The sequence below is a fragment of the Nycticebus coucang genome, chromosome 3, assembly GCF_027406575.1.
Source record: "Nycticebus coucang isolate mNycCou1 chromosome 3, mNycCou1.pri, whole genome shotgun sequence".
Classification (NCBI taxonomy): Eukaryota; Metazoa; Chordata; class Mammalia; order Primates; family Lorisidae; genus Nycticebus; species Nycticebus coucang.
In genome coordinates this window covers 78,666,973-78,685,960 of record NC_069782.1, presented here as the reverse complement: position 1 = coordinate 78,685,960, position 18,988 = coordinate 78,666,973, and the positions used below count along the sequence as shown (strand labels likewise).

The following is an 18,988-nucleotide window of genomic DNA, read 5'->3' as shown; positions in this document are numbered from 1 at the left end:
CAGAGCAAAAAATAAGTACGTAGAAATGGGTTCAGTAAATGGAAGTTGAGGTATTTCCTGATTTTTATTTTCTCTACGATTATCTGAAATTAAAGTAGGATTGAAGATTTAAGGAGCAAGGCAACTGTTTGAAATAGATAACTGTAGAAATTAGAAATGATAACTGACTAGAGTAATTAGGACTTTTTCCCTGGCTTCATTTGGAAGCCTTGATTTAAACAGCAGCACCAATATGCACCATTGTATTTGTTTTATTCATCAGTCTAGTTACAGGCTCAAAAGGAAGAAACAACTTGTTTGGCCCATGCTATGCTACCTCAGGTTGGTGCCCAGGAGAGAGGAGGGCAGAGATTTTAGCAGTATGGCCATCAACAAATGACCACAGAAAGTTCACTGGAAGGAAAGAAGTATAAAAGCAAAAGAGGACTAATGGGAAAGTGATTTGGTAAAAGCCTGGGGTCTTTATTTGTAAAGAGTAAGGTGAGAAACTTAGTTTAAGAGGCTGATCCTAAAATGACAGTGACACTAAAGGAAAATGAACTAGTAGCTTCTTGACTATTTCCCACCTGTGTTGGAAGAATATCATTGCCAATAAAAGAAAAAGACATGGAAGGGCAAGTTAGTTTCAGAGGGAAGAAAAGTTGGGATTTTCCCTATTTCTAATTTGAATACATACGGAACATTCATATTAACATGACCAAGGGGCAGTGGAAAGTATAGGAGAGAGATGAAGATTGAAGCCGTGACTTTACCAAGAAATATAAAGTAATAAGGTATTGTGTACATTTAAGGAGTGAGAGAAGTTGAAGTAATCAGAGAGAATGTGCCTGCAAGCTTTTTGCAATCTGAAGAAAGTTAAGAGAGGTTGAAAGGGTTGACTGAGCAAGCCATGGGATTTGGGGATTTGTGAGTGGGAACCTGTGCCTTCAAGGCCACAGGTAGCCCTTCAGATTCTCAAGTACAACCCTTCGAGTGAATCCAAACTTAACCTCTTCTATTAAAAGGATTTGTTCTATAAAATTTGGATTCAGGCAAAAGGCTGAACTCAAGTCATTTTTTGGCAGTATGTTTATTGCCAATGAATGATGTATATTATATGTGATTTTTTATTGTGATGTATCTCCCCAATCTACTGACATTTAAAAATATAACTTTCATTAGCTTCTTTATAAAAAAATTTTAGTAATATTTTGGCTTTCTGAGATGAAATCTACCAGTCATTTAATTTCTTAATGTCTCAGGAGTATCATAGATGTGATACTTTTTGAATATTTAGGACCATTTTTTCTTATACCTACTGCTTTTAATGTGCTGTGTTTGAGGCCTTTTTCTTTTTTGTCATTTGTTGCATCGAGCCATTTGGAATGATGATTTGGTGCAAGGATCTGTTTCTCTCAGAACACTTCACTGTGTTTTAGTTTAAGGTATATCTGAGGATTTAAAGGGGAAATAAAGCGTAAGTAGCATGTACTATATTCTCACAACAGAGAATACTTTTGTGACCTCTGGTCCCTGAAATGTTTGGGGATTTCTCAAGGAGACACTGGGCGGTATCCTCTAATTCAGTTTAATTTTGATACTTTTCTATCTGGAAATAGCATCAGATCCCACAGGTTGAGGGCTCAGTCTCGCAAGACTGCCCTCCCCCCCTTCAGATGCCTATCATAAACATAGGTTGTGGCTTTGCATCTGATTGACCACCTATAAATTGGGGTCCCCACCATCCTCTTCTTTGGTTAATGTGCTAGAGTGGTTGATGGAACTCAGGGAAACACTTTACTTACATTTACCCATTTATTGTATAAAGGGTATTCCAAAGAATATGGAATTTGAGATCAGATAATTAAGTTCAGGAGCTCATCCTAGAAAAAGTGCTATATGCCTTATTGCTGAACATAATTGTGGTCACCTTGAATTACTCCCATTGGGAAGCTATGCATCAATGCTGCAAGCCCACACCCTTCAAAGAACTTTTTCTAAGATGAGTTCCCAAACTTAGACAATTGTCAGACCTCATATGATGACAGCTCTGATTGCCATTCCAGAAAAAGAAGTTCCAAAATTGCTTTGAAGAGTGGACTAGGCACTGGCATCAGTGCATAGCTTCTGAAAGGGAGTACATTGAAGGTAACTGTAGTGATACTCAACAACTAGGTTTATAGCACTTTTTCTAAGATGCGTTCTCGAACTTAATTGTCCAACCTTGAACAGATGAACAACACCCGGATGGAAGAGATGCATAGGGAGAGGTATGGGAAAGGGGCACAGAGCTTCCATGTGCTTTTCAGGTGTGCCACCCTCCAGGAATGTGCATTTGTTCAACTATCTGGAAGCCCCCAGAACTGTATACTCTTTTGGAGTTTTGCAGAAGTGTCATTATATAGGTATGATTGGATTGGCCGTTAGTTTATCAACTTGACCTTTCAACCTTTAGCTCCTCTTCTCTCCTGGAGGTGGGGGGGATCTAGATTTTTAGCCCTCTGATAACATGGTTGGTTCCCCTGTCATCTGTCAACTCATTAGCATACAAAAAGACATTTACTGCTTTGGAGACTTCAAGGACACTGGACAAGACCAAATATGCATTTCACTCTATCACAATACAAATAAATCCTTGTATTTAGTTGGCACTGTTGATATTCATGAGTCAAAAAGTCTAAACCACAAAAAATTAAGCCATTTTTGCATGGTGAATACTCATATTTAAATTGCCTTTAAATGATTTCATGAGTTTTTCCCATATTTGCATATGTAGTTATGAACTAGTATAGAAAGTCTGAAATCTCTCTTAGGGAGGGAGAAAAAGGATTATATTAGAAATATATAATATCCGCTATAGATTTTACACAGAAGAAAAAAAACTTTATTTTTAGCTTCTGGTCTTTGTTATAACTTCATTGGTAGTGAAAAAGATTTTTCTTTTTTAATGGCCCAAGTTATAGGCCTTATCTTGGGAAGGGCATCTTGAAGATGAGATAGAGCATAAAGGTGAAGCTATTTCTGAGTGATTGATACAGGTTTGTAGCTGGACAATTAAACTTCATACTGTTCTTGAAAGTTTTCAACTTAGATTTGTCATATTTGATTATCACAATCAAATGGAAATACTGTTTTTCGCCTCATCTTGTTGAACTCTTAGATTCTGAAATTGGATGTAATTTGCTCTAAAACTCAGTAGATTTTTTTGTTTGTTTTTTGTTTTCCTGTTGGGAGTAGGCCCATTTAATTATAGAAAACTATTTGTTACAGAATCAATTTTTTCTATCACTTATCTAGTAAAAAAATTCTGATCATAATTACATTATAGCAAGATCAACTAGTGGCAGTTATATGTAGAATTAACTAATACAAATAAATTTCTCTGTAAAGTGCCTCTGGGATAATTCTCATTCGCTATTCTTAATTTGTTGTCTTAGGAAGTATCTCTGGTGGTTGTGGAATGTGATCAACATTTTCTTCTCTTATGAACCTCAGAATCAGGCAAAAGTTACTATTAGAAAATGTCAGGCATTTGAATCTGTTTCAAGGAAGGAGTTTATTTTGTGTGACTGATTTGTTTGGATAGGTGAAGATTTAATTCAATATAGTACATTGTACAAAGGTACATTTAAAGCTAGGTATTCTTTCTTTACCTAAAAACTCAGAAAAATTTTATAGGAATTTATCAGTTTTTCTTAGATTTAAAATTGAAATATTATTTGCATACTTGGGAAGTATATTTTTACAAATTAGGTTAGTTGTTTTTATTCAGTTGAATGCCATTGGGAAATTGGCATTGCCTTTTTACCTTCTAGCCTCTAACATTAATAATCTAGATTCTGTGAAATAGCCCAGAACCAGCTTTCTAATATTTTGAGGTTCTTGTAATTTTGATTACAAATTAATTTTAGAATTTCAGATACTAGCTAACTAAAGTGGTAATATCATACTCATATTGTTTCTGTTACTTAAAGTTTCTTGTGTTTTTTTGTTTTTTAAAAAGTAGCTAGATGACTATGTAGGGACGTCAAAAAAAAAAAAAAAGAAAGAAAAAGAGTAGCCAGGTTACTGGCTACTTGAGGCCAGGAGTTCAGGACCAGCCTGAGCAAGAGCAAGGCCCTATCTCTACAAAAAAGTAGAACATTAGACAGAAGTGGTGGCATGTACCTGTAGTCCTAGCTACTTGGGAGGCTGAGGCAGGAGGATTGTTTGAGCTCAGGAGTTTGAGGTTGGAGTGAGCTATGATCAACCCCACTGCACTTTAGCTGAGGTGACAGAGCAAGACCATGTCTCAAAAAAATAAGTAAATGAATGAATAAAAGAAAATAGAAAGTAGCCAGAAACATGTACTTAAGTTACCTCTGAGATTACTGCTATAAAGTCCTAAGATCTTCATTAGAAAATTTGAATGCCTGAATGAAGGCCTGGAAATGAGTTGTGAAGCTTAGTAATTTCATGTGTCTGCTGCTGTTTAGTTAAAGACATCCTCTTTACAATATAGAAATTGTGATGGGACATCTGTCTTGACATGATTTGTGGTTGGAATATAATGAACTTAAGTAAGCTCAATTAAGAATTAAATCTGTTTTTATGAATTGATCTTAAAAAATCCAACTGCAGAAGTATAAACCAGTCCTTCTTCCTCCCCTCATGGGTAGGGGTCAGATTCTCCTGTAAGAGAGGGCAAACTAGGTATGATTGGTGTACTTAGTGAAAAGAACATGTGCTGGCTAGGGCAACCGTGGTTGTTACTTAACTGTGAAAATTTCTTTTGCGCTCATGGGCTACTAAAGAAATGTGCTTATTATACTGATGCTTAAGGGATTTGCTTTATAGAAATACCGCTATATCGTGCACTAAGTAGAAGGCCTATTCCAATAACAGATTTTCCCACAATTTAGCTGAATGAAGGGGAAACAATATATGAAGTCTAGGGTACATCCTAGGATTAATTCTCCTGCCTCCTTTCCAAAAGGTGCATTATTGCTGACCAGTTACTTATGTCTGTCACATGCTTTTCTTCTTTCCCTAGGAGACAAGCTACTGGGTGGTATGAAAGTAGTGCCCAAACTTGGGCTTTATGTGTCTTCCTTCAGTGGTTCTCAACCTTCCTAATGCCACGACCCTTTAATACAGTTCCTCATGTTGTGGTGACCCCCAACCATAAAATTATTTTCGCTACTTCATAACTGTAATTTTGCTACTGTTATGAATTATAATGTAAATATCTGATATGCAGGATGTATTTTCATTGTTACAAAGGGGTCGCAACCCATAGGTTGAGAACCGCTGCTCTATGACAATGTAGTACAGCCATAGGAAGCGTTAAGCCAGCTCAGGTCTGAGCATGGGATAAAAGGCCCAGATTGAGACTGCCTGATTATGCTTCAGTTGCTGCTGTCACTAGCACCAAATGAAGGAAATAAAAACTTTACTCTCATTCTTACCCAAGGGATATTAAAGGGAAATTATTTTATAATCTTTTAATTGAGATTATATATTAGATAGAATATAAATTATCTTCTTAAAAATCAGGGAACATGGTAGAAAAAGATCTCTAAAAAGAAAATAACTGGTAAGTTTCCCCCATTTTTACCCCTTTAAAGGGTTTTTGTGTGTTTTAATTTATTCCACTGCAACCACAAACTGAGAAGCATACTACCCTGTTTCCCCGAAAATAAGAACTACTTACAGGAAAGGTAAGACATCCCCTGAAAATAAGACCTAGCGCATCTTTGGGAGCACACCTTAAAATAAGACATTTTCGGGGAAACAGGGTACTTCTTTTCTCCACTCTAGTTCAGTGAAGGAGTTGATACCAAATCTCTTCCTTTGCTCCCTTTAACAGAGATGAGAATCAGGACTTTCTCAAAAGTGATGTTATTGAAATACCAAAGCCAAAAAACCCTGTAATACGACAAAGTTGCATCACAAATCTATTGAATGGCTAATCTCAGAATTTAATAGACTCTAGAAGCTATCTCACAGAAAGGTAAGGTTCGATGAGTTCCTATAATTCACAGAATACTTTACAAGTAGGCTTTATGAAGATCTAGATAAAATTGGATAGCTACAAAAGAGGGATGAAATACTTAATGAAAGGGAAAGGAAAATGAACAAATCAGGTACATGTGAGTTGGGGGATGATAATTGAGCCCCATTGACATGATTGTAGTGTTCTTGCCATAGGAATAATGAGACATGAAATTTGAAAGCTAGAACTGAACCTTGTTATTTCCATAACATTCAGTTACATGTTAACCTTTTTGAACCTCAGTTTACTCATCTATTAAATGGGATAATAATGCTGGTCTTTTATTTTTTAACTAGTCATCTGAATTATACAACAATGGTTCCTTTGTTTTGAATCTAAGAAGTCTTCCTGAATAGGAAAATGAGTCATCACTATCCATAGCATTTCTCTACACACACTTTTCTTTTGTTTTTTGAGATGGCATATCACTCTATTGCCCTAGGCTAGAGTTCCATGGCATCAGCCTAGCTCACAGCACCCTCAAGCTCCTAGGTTCAAGTGATACTCCTGCCTTAGCCTCCCAAGTAGCTGAATGTGGTCTCACTCTTGTTTAGGCTGGTCTTGGACTACTGAGCTCAAAGGATCCTCCCACTTCAGTTTCCCTCAGTGCTAGGACTATTGGGGCCAGTCACTGTACCTGGCCCTCACACACACTCTTGACACTCTTTATGTTCCAACTTCATGATGGAGCGCACAGTATACCAAATACAGTTATTGAACAATTATCTGGGCACCCCCTGTCCTACGCAAATTGACATGTATTAACCAAAATACTCCAAAATCTCACCAGTCTCCTTAATACGCTGATGTTTGCAAATATGGAACAACTCAAACCCCAACTCAAAGTGTTTTTTTCTGTTCTCTCAAGAACAATAATCAGAAGAGATTTCTGTCACCAAAGGTGGGGAAATTTCTGTCACCCCCCACTCCAAGCAAGCAATCACTTCAGTGGACATCAGCTGGGTGTCTCCCAATTTAATTCTGGTACTGTCTACCTGTATATAGCATCTGATTCCATGGGTTGAGGGCTCAGTCCCACAAGACTGCCTCCCCTCTGAACCAGTGCTGGCTTTCCTCTGTTCCATCCTCACACACTATAACAGAACATAGCATGGATGTCTCGTTCCTATACCAGACCTTCAAGGCAGCTCTCAAGCAGGCTGTCAACTCATCCACAATCTTGTCCTGTTTCCTGGATGACATATTGAGAGTACCACACCCATATCCATGGTCCAGAGGGCTCCTCTCATCTTGCAGGTCATCTACTGGGCAGTCTTGTCAACAGCAGATGCTGCTGTCCTTTGGTTATTTAAGATCCATGCCACCACACTCTGGCTTGGAATTGGGCATTCAGTACATTGATTTTTTTTTTTTTTTTTTGGTCATTATACCTGTCGTTGCTGTCATTGGACAGGACACAAACTACCTTCTTTGTTTTTGATATAGCATGCTCCTGTAACTTGGCTATATAGGAGCTAGCATTCTTTTTTTGTTTTGTTTTGTTTTTTGAGACAGAGTCTCACTTTGTCGCCCTGGGTAGAGGGCCATGGCATCATAGCTCAACAGTAACCTCAAACTCTTGGGCTGAAGTGATTCTCTTGCCTCAGCCTCCTGAGTAGCTGGGACTATAGGCACCTGCCACAAAGTCTGGCTACTTTTAGAGACGGGGTCTAGCTCTGGCTCAGGCTGGTCTCAAACTCCTGAGTTCAGGCAGTCTACCAGATGCGGCCTCCCAGGGCGCTAGGATTACAGGTGTGAGCCACTGCACCTGGACCAGAAGCTAGCATTCTTATTTCCATCAATCCTCCAGGAGCAGCCCGAGCAGCGGCTCTGCTGCCCTCCCCCGCTGTTGGCTCCTGGCTCCAACTGTCCTCTTTCAGCCTGCTGGGCACTGGTAGTAGGCACCAGCAGGTGGGCAAGCTCAAGTCAGAGCAGACAAGTGCTGGGGGAAGAGGTGAGGGAGCAGGGACACACTGCACACCATGGCCACACTGCACCCCTGCCCGGTGTGCTTCTGACACTCGACTCTTGGATATTTACCCCGAAGAAATTAAAACTTACATTCACACAAAAATCTATGCGCAAAGGCCCATCGCAGCTTTATTTATAATAACCAAATCAACAGGTGAACAGATAACAAGCTTTGTATATTCATACAGCAGCTGAGTGAGAAAAATAGTGAAGAAAAGATACACCAACAACTGGGAGGATCTCTTTTTTTTTTTTTTTTGTCCAGGGCTGGGTAACTGGGAGGATCTCAAGGGCATTCTAGTGAGTAAAAAAAAGCCAGTCTTAAAAGATTGCATATCATGATTTTCTTTATATAGCATTCTTTAAATGAAAAATATCATGAATGGAGAACAGATCAGTAGTTACTGGGGATATGGTTGGGGGAGGGTGTAATTATAAAGAGATAACATAAAGGTGTTTCTTTGGAGTGGTGAGATAGTTCACTACTATTACAGTGATAGAATTTACACTAATACGTGTTATGTGTTAAATTTACGTAGAACTATGTATACACAGGCCGAGCACAGTGGCTCACACCTGTAATCCTAGTTCTCTGGAAGGCCTGGGCAGGTGGATTGCCTGAGCTCAAGACTTCAAGACTAGCCTGAGCAAGAGCAAGACCCTGTTTCTATTAAAAATAGAAAAACTAGTTGGGTATTATACGGTGCTTGCAGTCCCAGCTACTCAGGGGACTCAGTCGCTCTCCCTCACCCTCCTTTTCCCTCTACCTTTCTGGACTATAGTTGTGTTTTATCATTCATATGAAAGGTAGGAGAATCGCTTGAGCTCAAGAGCTTGAGGTTGCTATGTGCTATGACACCACAGTATTTATTCTAGGTTGGATGACAAAGTGAGACTGTCTCGGAAAAAGAAAACAAAAAAACTATACACACACAATATGTGTGTAAAAACTGATAAAATCTGAATCAAGTTTATAGTTTGGTTAATAGTATTGTACCAGTGTCAATTTCCTCATCTTGATGATTATATAAAGTTATAAGCCATTGGCCTATAAAGGATTCAGTAATGCCAAAAAAATGTGTGAATGTTCATTCTAGCATCATTTATAATAATCCTACAACTGGAAACAATTCAAATGTGCAAGTGTTAATGTCCATATGGTGAAATACTACTCTGTAGCAAAAAGGACTGCAGCATGAATGAATCTCAAAAGCATTAGGGCAAGTGAAAGAAGCCAAATGAAAATTATGTGCTGTATGATTTCATTTATGTGGATATCTAAAAAGGGCACAGTTAAACAGTTCGCTGGCTGACAGGGATTGGAATAAGAGAATGTGGAGATTGAATGTACAGGGAACATATTGAGGTTATGGAAATGCTTTATATCATGATTTTGGTGGTGGTTAAAGAATTGTATACACTTCCTAAAACTTATTGATGATTTTTTTAGTTTCTTTATATGGGCTTTTTCTTCTGTCTAGAAAGCTGTCTTCTCTCCCTGCAGTGTTAACGCCTATTCAATTTTCAGATCTTGCTTAAATGATGTCAGTGGAATCCTTTTTCTTTTCTTTTTTATTAAATCATAACTGTGTACATGTGCTGATTTGATATACAATGTGGAATGCATGCAGCAAGCTGATTAACATAACCATCACCTGACTTATATGTTGTGGTAAGACATTAAAACTTGTAATAATTTTGAAATGTACCATTGCATTGTACATAATAGGTGAGATCCCACCAAATGACCTCCCTCCCCTCTCCCTCCTGTCCCTCACTCCTCTCCTTCCTTTTCCCTCCACCTTTCTGGACTATAGTTGTATTTTATCATTCATATGAAAATATAGGTGATTATATATTGGTTTCCTAATAGTATTGAGTACATTGGATACTTTTTTTCATTCTTGAGATACTTTACTAAAAAGAACATGTTTCAGTTCCATCCATGTAAATATGAAATATGTAAAGTCTCCATCCTTTTTTATGGTTGCATAGTTTTCCATGGTATACATATACCACAATTTGTTAATCCATTCATTCGTTCATAAGTTGATGGGCATTTGGGCTGCTTCCATGTCTTGGGAATTATGAATTGGGCTGCAGTAAACATTCTGGTGCAAAATGTCTTTGTAGTAAAACAATTTTTGATCATCTGGGTATATACCTAGTAGAGGAATTGCAGGATTGAATGGTAAGTCTAGTTCCTTGAGTATTCTCCAAACTTCTTTCCAAAAGGGCCATATTAGTTTGCATTCCCACAGCAGTGTAGAATTGGTCACTTCTCTTCACATCCACACCAACATCTGTGGTTTTGGAATTTTGTGATGTGGGCTGATCTTACTGGAGTTAGATGATATCTAAAGTGGTTTTGTAAAGCAAACAGGCAGCCTTCAGAATGGGAGAAGATATTTGCAGGTTGTTTCCAACAAAGGTCTGATAAGTAGAATCCACAGAGAACTCTAATCAATAAGAAAAGAACTAATAACCCCATTTTTTTGTGGGCAGGAGAGAGACTTGAAAAGAAACTTCTGTCAAGATGACAGGTGAATGGCCAAAAAACACATGAAAAAATGCTAAACATCTTTAATAATCAGAGAAAAGGGAATCCTTTCTAGAGGACAGACTGGCATAGGCTTCTGTGACATCCTGTCCCCTTTCTTTTGTTGCTTTTATTGCAGCTAAAGTTACAATCGGGCAGGTATTCATCAACTTAAGGTTTCTTTTTCTGTTCTAACTGCAGTTCTGTGTGAAGCCAGGTGCTGATTACCATCATGTTCATAGTACAAGCATGGTGTTAGAGTCAGGTACTCCAGTGAATGTTACAGCGTAAGTGAATATAGTTCTCCATCTCTTGTTCTTGGGAATGATAGCTGTGGCTGCTGCCAGGGGTACATTAGCTGGGGCTGTCTACTTTGGAGGCTGGCCGCCTGCCACTGCCCTGCTTCTGGGGAATTGCCATAACTCTCCATGTTCAGTTGGTTGCCATGGCTTTGTTCCGGCTTCACATGGGCACCATGGATCTCACTCTTCACTGGGTCTCACCTGTTCTGAGAATAGAAAGGAGCCTTTCCTTGTCGTTATTCTTTCAGTGGAAAGGAAACCTGTCCTAGTGTAGGCATGTTCTACTTAGCTTTGTCATTGACAGGAAGTAAAGTCCTGTAAAGGACTAGAGTACCCTTTTTTCTTTGGATCCTTAGTCTTTTTAAAAGAGGTATACCACTCCAAGTAAGCTTAGGAAATCTAATCTTTAGGCAGTTTAAATGCTGAGGTAGAAGCTTCTTTAACCTTCCTGGAGGTGAAAACACCATTGGCTTGGCACTCAGACTCTGATCATATTCATAGATACTAGAGATCAATATTACTCTCTCCGTGCCCTGGAAAGACCAGTTTCCAGAATGAAAGTGTAGGATATTTAATGCAGAGCCTGATGACCACCACTTTCCTCTTTTCCTATTTTCACTTCTCTTCTTCATTATTTACCTCTTCTAGTAGGCAAGAAGGAATCCAGGTTTAGGGTAAGGGATTAGGTACCCATATTTGATCATTCTATGAACGTAGCTGAGTGTTTAAATAATTACCAGAATTCCTTTCTTTAAACCTGTGCTGTGTCCACTTAGGCAAAATTTATGAGGCTTGTCATTTCAGATAATCTCTCTGGAATGATTAGTCCAGTTAGTGACTTTGGATATATTTCTCTGGACCTTTTTGAAATTTACTCAAGAGTAATTCCTCGTTTGTTTCTAGTTACATTTAGCTTGATTTTACACTGAACATTAGGTTTTTTGTTGTTTATTTTTAACTCTTTAGATCTAAGAATCCTCACTGATTGTCTCTTTCATCTGGATTATTATATAATAGCCTCTACAGTTTTCCTGTTCCACTCTTGCTCCCCCTTCCTCCTGCAACACAGTCTCCACCTAATACCCAGGGATTAGCTTAAAGCAGTCACTTGCTTTCCGCCCTTCAGTGCTTTCCATCCTATTCTATTGTAATTAATCACCTTACTAAAGTTGGTGATCTGGCCCCTGGACTTAGTACAGGCCTAGCCTATGGTAGGCACTGATTAACTGTTAGATAACAATAAATATTCAATGTAAGTCACATAAAGATTTTTTTCATTAGCATTATCTTACCACAACAAAGTAATTCTTTCAGTGTAACTGATTTCATGATTTATTGGGAGGTTAGAGTTGTCTTGCGTGCATTTTGGAATAGACTACTTTTATGTAATAAGGACAGATAACAGGTTTATCAATAACTAGTGCACAAATGGGTAGGAAAAGACTGCCTTGACTTCTAATCCTGAAAATAGTAAAAGAACTGTGGTTAGAACTTAGATCATATTTATGCTACTTCAGAGAGTTTAGAATAGTCTCATGTACCCTAATATACTAAATAACCACCCCCTCTATCTCTATCTATATCTCTTCTTGATCTTATAGTTTCTACCCAGCTTCTTATCCTTCCAACTGTTACAGCCTCGGCACATGCATTACACCAGGTTTTTGCTGTTGGGAGTCAGGGGATCTGAAAGCTATAACCCAGCTACGACTTAACAATAGGGGGAAGTGGGAAAGGGGGGGGGTGGGTAGAGGGAGGGGGATCGGTGGGATCACACCTGTGGTGCATATTACAGGGGTATTTGCGAAACTTGGTAAATGTAGAATGTAAATGTTTTGGCACAGTAACTGAGATAACGCCGGAAAGGCTATGTTAACCACTGTGATAAAAATGTGTCAAATGGTTTACGAAGTGAGTGTATGATGCCCCATGATCATATCAATGTATACAGTTATGATTTAATAAAAAAAAAAAAATGAAAGACCCATGTGTCCTATGTTTTAGGCAGGGGTGACGTGTGCTAATCAACTTACTTCCACTTGTTATTCCTTCCACTTGATACTAAATGAGGTGTTAACTATTTTTAATTAAAGTGGCTCTTTTAACATGATCTGTATTAATATTAGTAAGCAGAGAGTATGGACTAATTTTAAGATTAAACAGGTTCATTTTGTTAATATCACATTTTGTTCCATTTTGCAGCTTCTTGAAGTTTTGGATGAAGCCATTAAATTAATTGCTTGCCATCATGAGCAGAAGCAAGCGTGACAACAATTTTTATAGTGTAGAGATTGGAGATTCTACATTCACAGTCCTGAAACGATATCAGAATTTAAAACCTATAGGCTCAGGAGCTCAAGGAATAGTATGGTAAGTTTTCATTTCCAAAAATTAGGCAAACAATCACATTACCTACTGCCTTTTCTCCCATTGTAACAGAGATCACTTGGCAAATATTTAACTTGCCTCAAAAAAACTAAGTTTAAAACTATAAAAATTAAATGAAAGCTATAATATTGTTTTCTTTGGGGATTGTTTTCTTTGGGGATTATAGATTACGTGTCCCTTATATGAAATGCTTCAGATTTTTGGAATACTTGCATTGGTTGACCATCCCAAATTCAAAATCTGAATCATGTTTCCAATGAGCATTTCCCTTGAGTGTCATTTTTGAGTGCTCAAAATGTTTTGAATTTTGGAACAATTTAGATTTTTTGATTTGGAATGCTCAACCTGTATTATTCATAAAACATAACTTTATAACTAGCACTGCTATCTTTTAAGTTATAAGCTATGATTAAATACTTGGTCATAAGCCATGTAGAGACAGACAATCTGCATAAGGGCGAAATTAGTGGCATACTTATTAATTCTATGTATACATCTATTCCCATAACTAATTGTTTAATATGAAGCTTCACTTAATTATCACTTTCACATGGTAATGCAACTCTGGAATTTCAGAAATCTTATTTTACCCTAGGGAATGAAGTCAGCTAATAACCTCTTACTATATGTATTTCAAAACTTGTATGTATCTGTAAAATTGATTTACAGGCTAATTTCTACAAAAGACTCAGGCTTTATAGATCAGCATAATTCCTTATAAAATGAAATGCAAAACACTCCTTGGGATAGTTAATAATTCTAGCTCACTAAATTAACATAAGCAGCTGCCAGTGGGGGAGAATTATAAGCCTCACTCAAGCATAATTACATCTTTATTACTTCTTTTTGAACCAAATTTGTTTCAGAATATAGTTAAAATAAAACATAAACCCTAAGTGTTTATGATCCGGTGTTTCTTCTAGGTTCTAGAAAATCTCTTGTACATGTGCACAAAGAGGCATGCGTAGGAATATTCTTTGCAACACTTTATAAAAGCAAAAATTAGAAATAACATCAAATGTATCAAAAGATTGTGATACAGTTATACAATGAAATACTATACATTTAAAATGAACTGGAGCTGTTGTGTCAACAAGGATAATCTCACAAATGTAGTATTGGGTTTAAAAGCAAGATGCAAAATATACATACTTTATTGTACCATTGTTACGTAGTTTAAAGCATGTAGAACACCAAACTTACTATCTTGGTTACCTCTGAGAATAGAGAAAAGAAAGGAAGCTTTACCTATAATATTATATGAATTTTTTTAAAAATTCAGAGTAATTGTGATATAGTGTTAAGATCTAGCAAATTTGTGTAATCAAAACACAGGCATTTATTCCCTTTTTTGTCTTCTTAAACTATAATATTATAATAAAAATAATGGAAGTTGGGGTCATTTTATAAACCATATTGGCTGGCTAATTATCATTGTAACCATATTTAACTGTTTAACCAGCCAAAAATTTAAAGAATATAGTATTATATAGTCAGGATTCTAAAAGACAGCTCTTTGTTCAGATTCTAGCTCTGTGACTCCTGGCAAATTAACACTTACAAGCCTGTTTTCTAACCTACTTTACAGAGTTGTTGTGAGGATTATGTTTTTATAAAGTACTTAGTGTTTTAAAATATATTAGTCAACCTATTCTCAGGTAAGTATACTTTGAAATTCATATATCACAGTTTTAAAAAATTGCTTTGGGAGGGACTTTAAGACCTTTTGATAAACCCTTGTTCTAAATAATAAGTATCTTCCAATTTTGCTTAAAGTAATAATTTCTGTAAAAGATTATTATGAAATGTTAAGCACAAACATTTCAAAACTTGTTGTGTTACTATCAGAATCAATTAAAGAATTTAATTAAAAACAAAAACATGGGTGTTTTTTTGCCCAAATCATAGACAGTTAAGATTTATTGGATCTAGCCCAGGAGTTGGAGGTTGCTGTGAGCTGTGTGAGGCCACGGCACTCTACCGAGGGCCATAAAGTGAGACTCTGTCTCTACAAAAAAAAAAAGATTTATTGGATCTGGATTGGAGCCTCTTACTCCCCAGGTATTTTTGATTTGTACACATTTAAGAATCAATTATAAATTTAATTTCCTTGAATGTAAAATAGTGCATACAGTAGATTAAAAAAATCTGCTCAGATCTTTTGAACTTTTCAGAGTTTGAAACACATCTTTGATTTGACAGATAAGATGCTAATATAAATGAATTTAGTGGTTAAAAATAAAACCTGCTTTATCTGAATGTAGTCATAACTTCTAAAAATTTTGCATGATTTCTAAAGTGTTTTTGTTTTTTTTTTTAATTTGGTCAGACAGATTCATAAATATGGCATTTTAAAAGCAAGGATTATGATATTTATGTATGTTTTGGTACATATATATGAATGTAGGCAATTGTTATGGTACACATACAATGTGTAGATGTGTCCATTTATGGAGTACTAATTTCTTGATACCTATAGGGCTACACTGTATTTGGTAGAATGATATGATACGGGTACAGAACAAATTGAGATTTTTAGTCAGGTAAGAAAATAGTGTTAATTAGTAATGAGCTAACTTTCCAAATACTACATAAACAGGCATGGTCTTTTAAATTATGTTTTGTGTTCCAGTATGAAAGCATGGCTTCATGTCTTAGTCTTCTAGTCTCAGCTTTGCTTTTAACTTTCTCAGGAACTTTGAGCAAATTTCTCAACTGCTGGCCCTATATTAGGCAGCGGTGAGTCCAAATGATTTTTGAGGTCTTTTGCTCATTAAATTCTATAATTTCACTTTATTTGTGCTTTAGTTTCACTGACCTGTCATGTAGGAAAGGTGCCATATGGTCAATGTCATGGGGTGGGAAAAATAGGAAGAGTATTGAGTATGATGATTTTGCGTTCCTGTTATAAGCAGCTTTTGATGCTCTGAAATATAGTATTTATATTTATAAACATTTCGATTGTTAGTTTCTCCTCCAAAACAAATTTTAAAGGCTTTTTAAAAAATATAAAACGTGGGTGGTGCCTGCGGCTCAAAGGAGTAGGGTGCCAGCCCCATATACCGGAGGTGGTGGGTTCAAACCCAGCCCCAGCCAAAAACTGGAGAAAAAAAAAAAATATATATATATATATACACACACATATATATATACATAAAACGTTTTATATACATAACCTCTGTATGTACCTTGTATTGTGTCTGAAAGTATAGAAGTAAAGTGTTCATGTAGAATTTTTTAGCAACTCTTTGAGTAGAGTTCATGACCACATGACTTCTTTAGACTGCCTTACCTTGATGCAGGTGCAGATCAGAGAATTCAGTTAGGTTTTAATGATAGGTTCTATGTAATTCACCTAAATACTCATTAAGCATTTGTATATTCAGTACCCACTATGTGCTAGGTAGATCTTTGAGGCAACCTAAGGGGCAAGCAGGGCCTCTATCATCACAATCCATTGTCTCTTTGGATTCATGAGCATTTTAAGAAATAATTGCTTTGCATTATTGGAATATGCTGTAATAGGTGTAGAAGACACAAGTTGAGCATCATAGACTTGGAAACTGATTCACTTGTATTTATCTTTAGAGAAAAGTGAGGAATCTGCATGAATATTTCATGCATGAATTCATAAATTCATTTTTACAGGTACTTGCTTAAGTATTTTATTTTTAAATTTCTTATTACAGTGCTGCTTATGATGCCATTCTTGAAAGAAATGTTGCAATCAAGAAGCTAAGCCGGCCATTTCAGAATCAAACCCATGCTAAGCGGGCCTACAGAGAGCTAGTTCTTATGAAATGTGTTAATCACAAAAATGTAAGTGAACATTTTAGATTTCTTAATTACCGATGAAATCAAGATCATGAATACCAAGCACTTTTTATATATTAGAGGATTTAAATTGCTTCTGTATTGAAACATTGTTTAAAAAGGATATATGTATGAGGGCTGTCTTGGATATAGTCATGTAATATGAATAATAGAGACACACATAGTTAGATACTATCCACAAAACCCTCATATATACATATATATTTAAAGGATGAATTTTTTCTCAACATTATTATATCAAGAGAAAAACGGCTTTTGAAATTTAGACTGTGTAATTACCTGACATGTAATTTACAAAAGGAATTATAAAGAGGTATGTGTTGTAGATTCAGGCATGATCTCATCTTCTGCTTTTTGTTCTCTATCAGGCTGATATTTCAGAAGACTGTAGCCTTAGTGCAGAGATGAAATTGTTCCCATTGTACTTTGACACTGAAACATTCATATTGAATATAAGATTTATAAATCAGTTCTCCATATCTCATTCCCACCCCTTTGAGTGATGGCAGTATACACTGGTCACTTTCTGTTGAAGATAGCCAGTGGTTATAAAGCAGGTTAGCAGAAACTTTGTGGAAATATTTAATAGGAATTAGGAAAACATTTCTAATTCCATTTTCTAATGATTATAAAGACTTAACACATTGACTGCCACACTAGAAAAAATATTTGTTTTTTTCCTTGGGGCAATGGTGCTTTATTAGGTCAAGATAGGTCAAGAGACATGTAAGTTATATATGCTTCACAGTGGTCTGGGCTCAAAGCTAACTTAAGTTAAATACAAGTCACATGGCAGTTAATGTTTTAAACATACAGCTTTTACTCATTTTAGGAACAAATAGTTATACTTTTTAAACTTACATTGACTATATTGGTATTTTTATGATTTTCTTAATGGAATGATTTCTCCAAGCTGAGAGGAAATAAACTAGGAGTGAATGGTGTAAGTGATAGTGTTAAAGAGTTCTAAACTGAGAGCATCTGACTGGAGACGTTTGCTCAAAGGAGTTTAAAAATATATAATGAGTTCAATGCTTTCTTATCGCAGATAATACAGTTTACCACATTTTAAGAACTAAGTGTGTGCAAGCTTCTGGAGTTACTACATTCATCACTAAGGGGAAAAGTTCATAGAAGTTAAGACTTAGGCTCCTTTTATTGGGGAAGCTTGCAATGTTGTTTTGAAGACAAAACCAGTACATAAAGAGTTCAGTATCAACTTGGTGCAGTGGCTGCCTCATGTAATCCTAGCTCTTTGGGAAGCTGAGGAAGTAGAATCTCTTGAGCTCAGTCAGTAGTTTGAGACCAGCTAGAGCAAGAATGAGACTCCATCTTCTACTGAAAACAGAAAAATTAGCCACCCGGTGTGGTAGGCACCTGTAGTCCCAGCTACTTGGGAGGCTGAGGCAGGAGGATCTTTTGAACCTAGGAGCTTGAGGTTCCTGTCGGAGTGAGACTCTTGTCTCCAAAAAACAATTAATTAATTTAAAAGAAGAGTTCTATATCAAACACCAGAAGCAGTAAAAGTTTGTCAGATTATGGTGGATGGACCATACTGTGAGATCTCAGAAGAGAGATAATTTCAGTGAGCTTTAATAAACTGAGAAGTCTTTGGGAGAAAGTAGATCTAGGCCAACTCTTAAAAATGGGAGTGAAAGAAAAGGATCTTCCAGAGAGGAAGAGTGGCATAAAAAAAGGCCCAAAGAAAGAGGTTACGAATTAGTCAGTGGCAGGGAAGAAATTGTGGCAGCCATTCTTGTTCCAGCTGAGAGGCAGACATGTTGCTCATCACGGTTTTGCTAGTAGCCCTTGTAAGCTTGTAGCCTGTGGACTGAGTTTAATGACTATGGCTATGGCAGTGTTTTCTTTGGAAGGATTCCAGTTACTTCTACCTCCCCAGTCTGAGTGACTCCAAAGAAAAATGCCTCCATCAACTAAAAG

At 36.8% G+C, this 18,988-nt stretch overlaps 1 protein-coding gene across 5 annotated transcripts in view; it reads left to right on the top strand.

Annotated features, from left to right (window-relative positions):
- MAPK8 (mitogen-activated protein kinase 8) overlaps nucleotides 1–18,988 on the top strand; it is a 109,968-nt gene that overhangs the window by 54,223 nt on the left and 36,757 nt on the right. For all 5 annotated transcript variants that reach the window (XM_053584613.1, XM_053584615.1, XM_053584612.1 and 2 more), the window contains exons 2-3: nucleotides 13,028–13,195; nucleotides 16,903–17,032. In XM_053584613.1, the coding sequence (XP_053440588.1) occupies nucleotides 13,074–13,195; nucleotides 16,903–17,032 (252 nt within the window). In that variant the 5' untranslated portion in view covers nucleotides 13,028–13,073. The remainder of the gene's footprint in view (nucleotides 1–13,027; nucleotides 13,196–16,902; nucleotides 17,033–18,988) is intronic.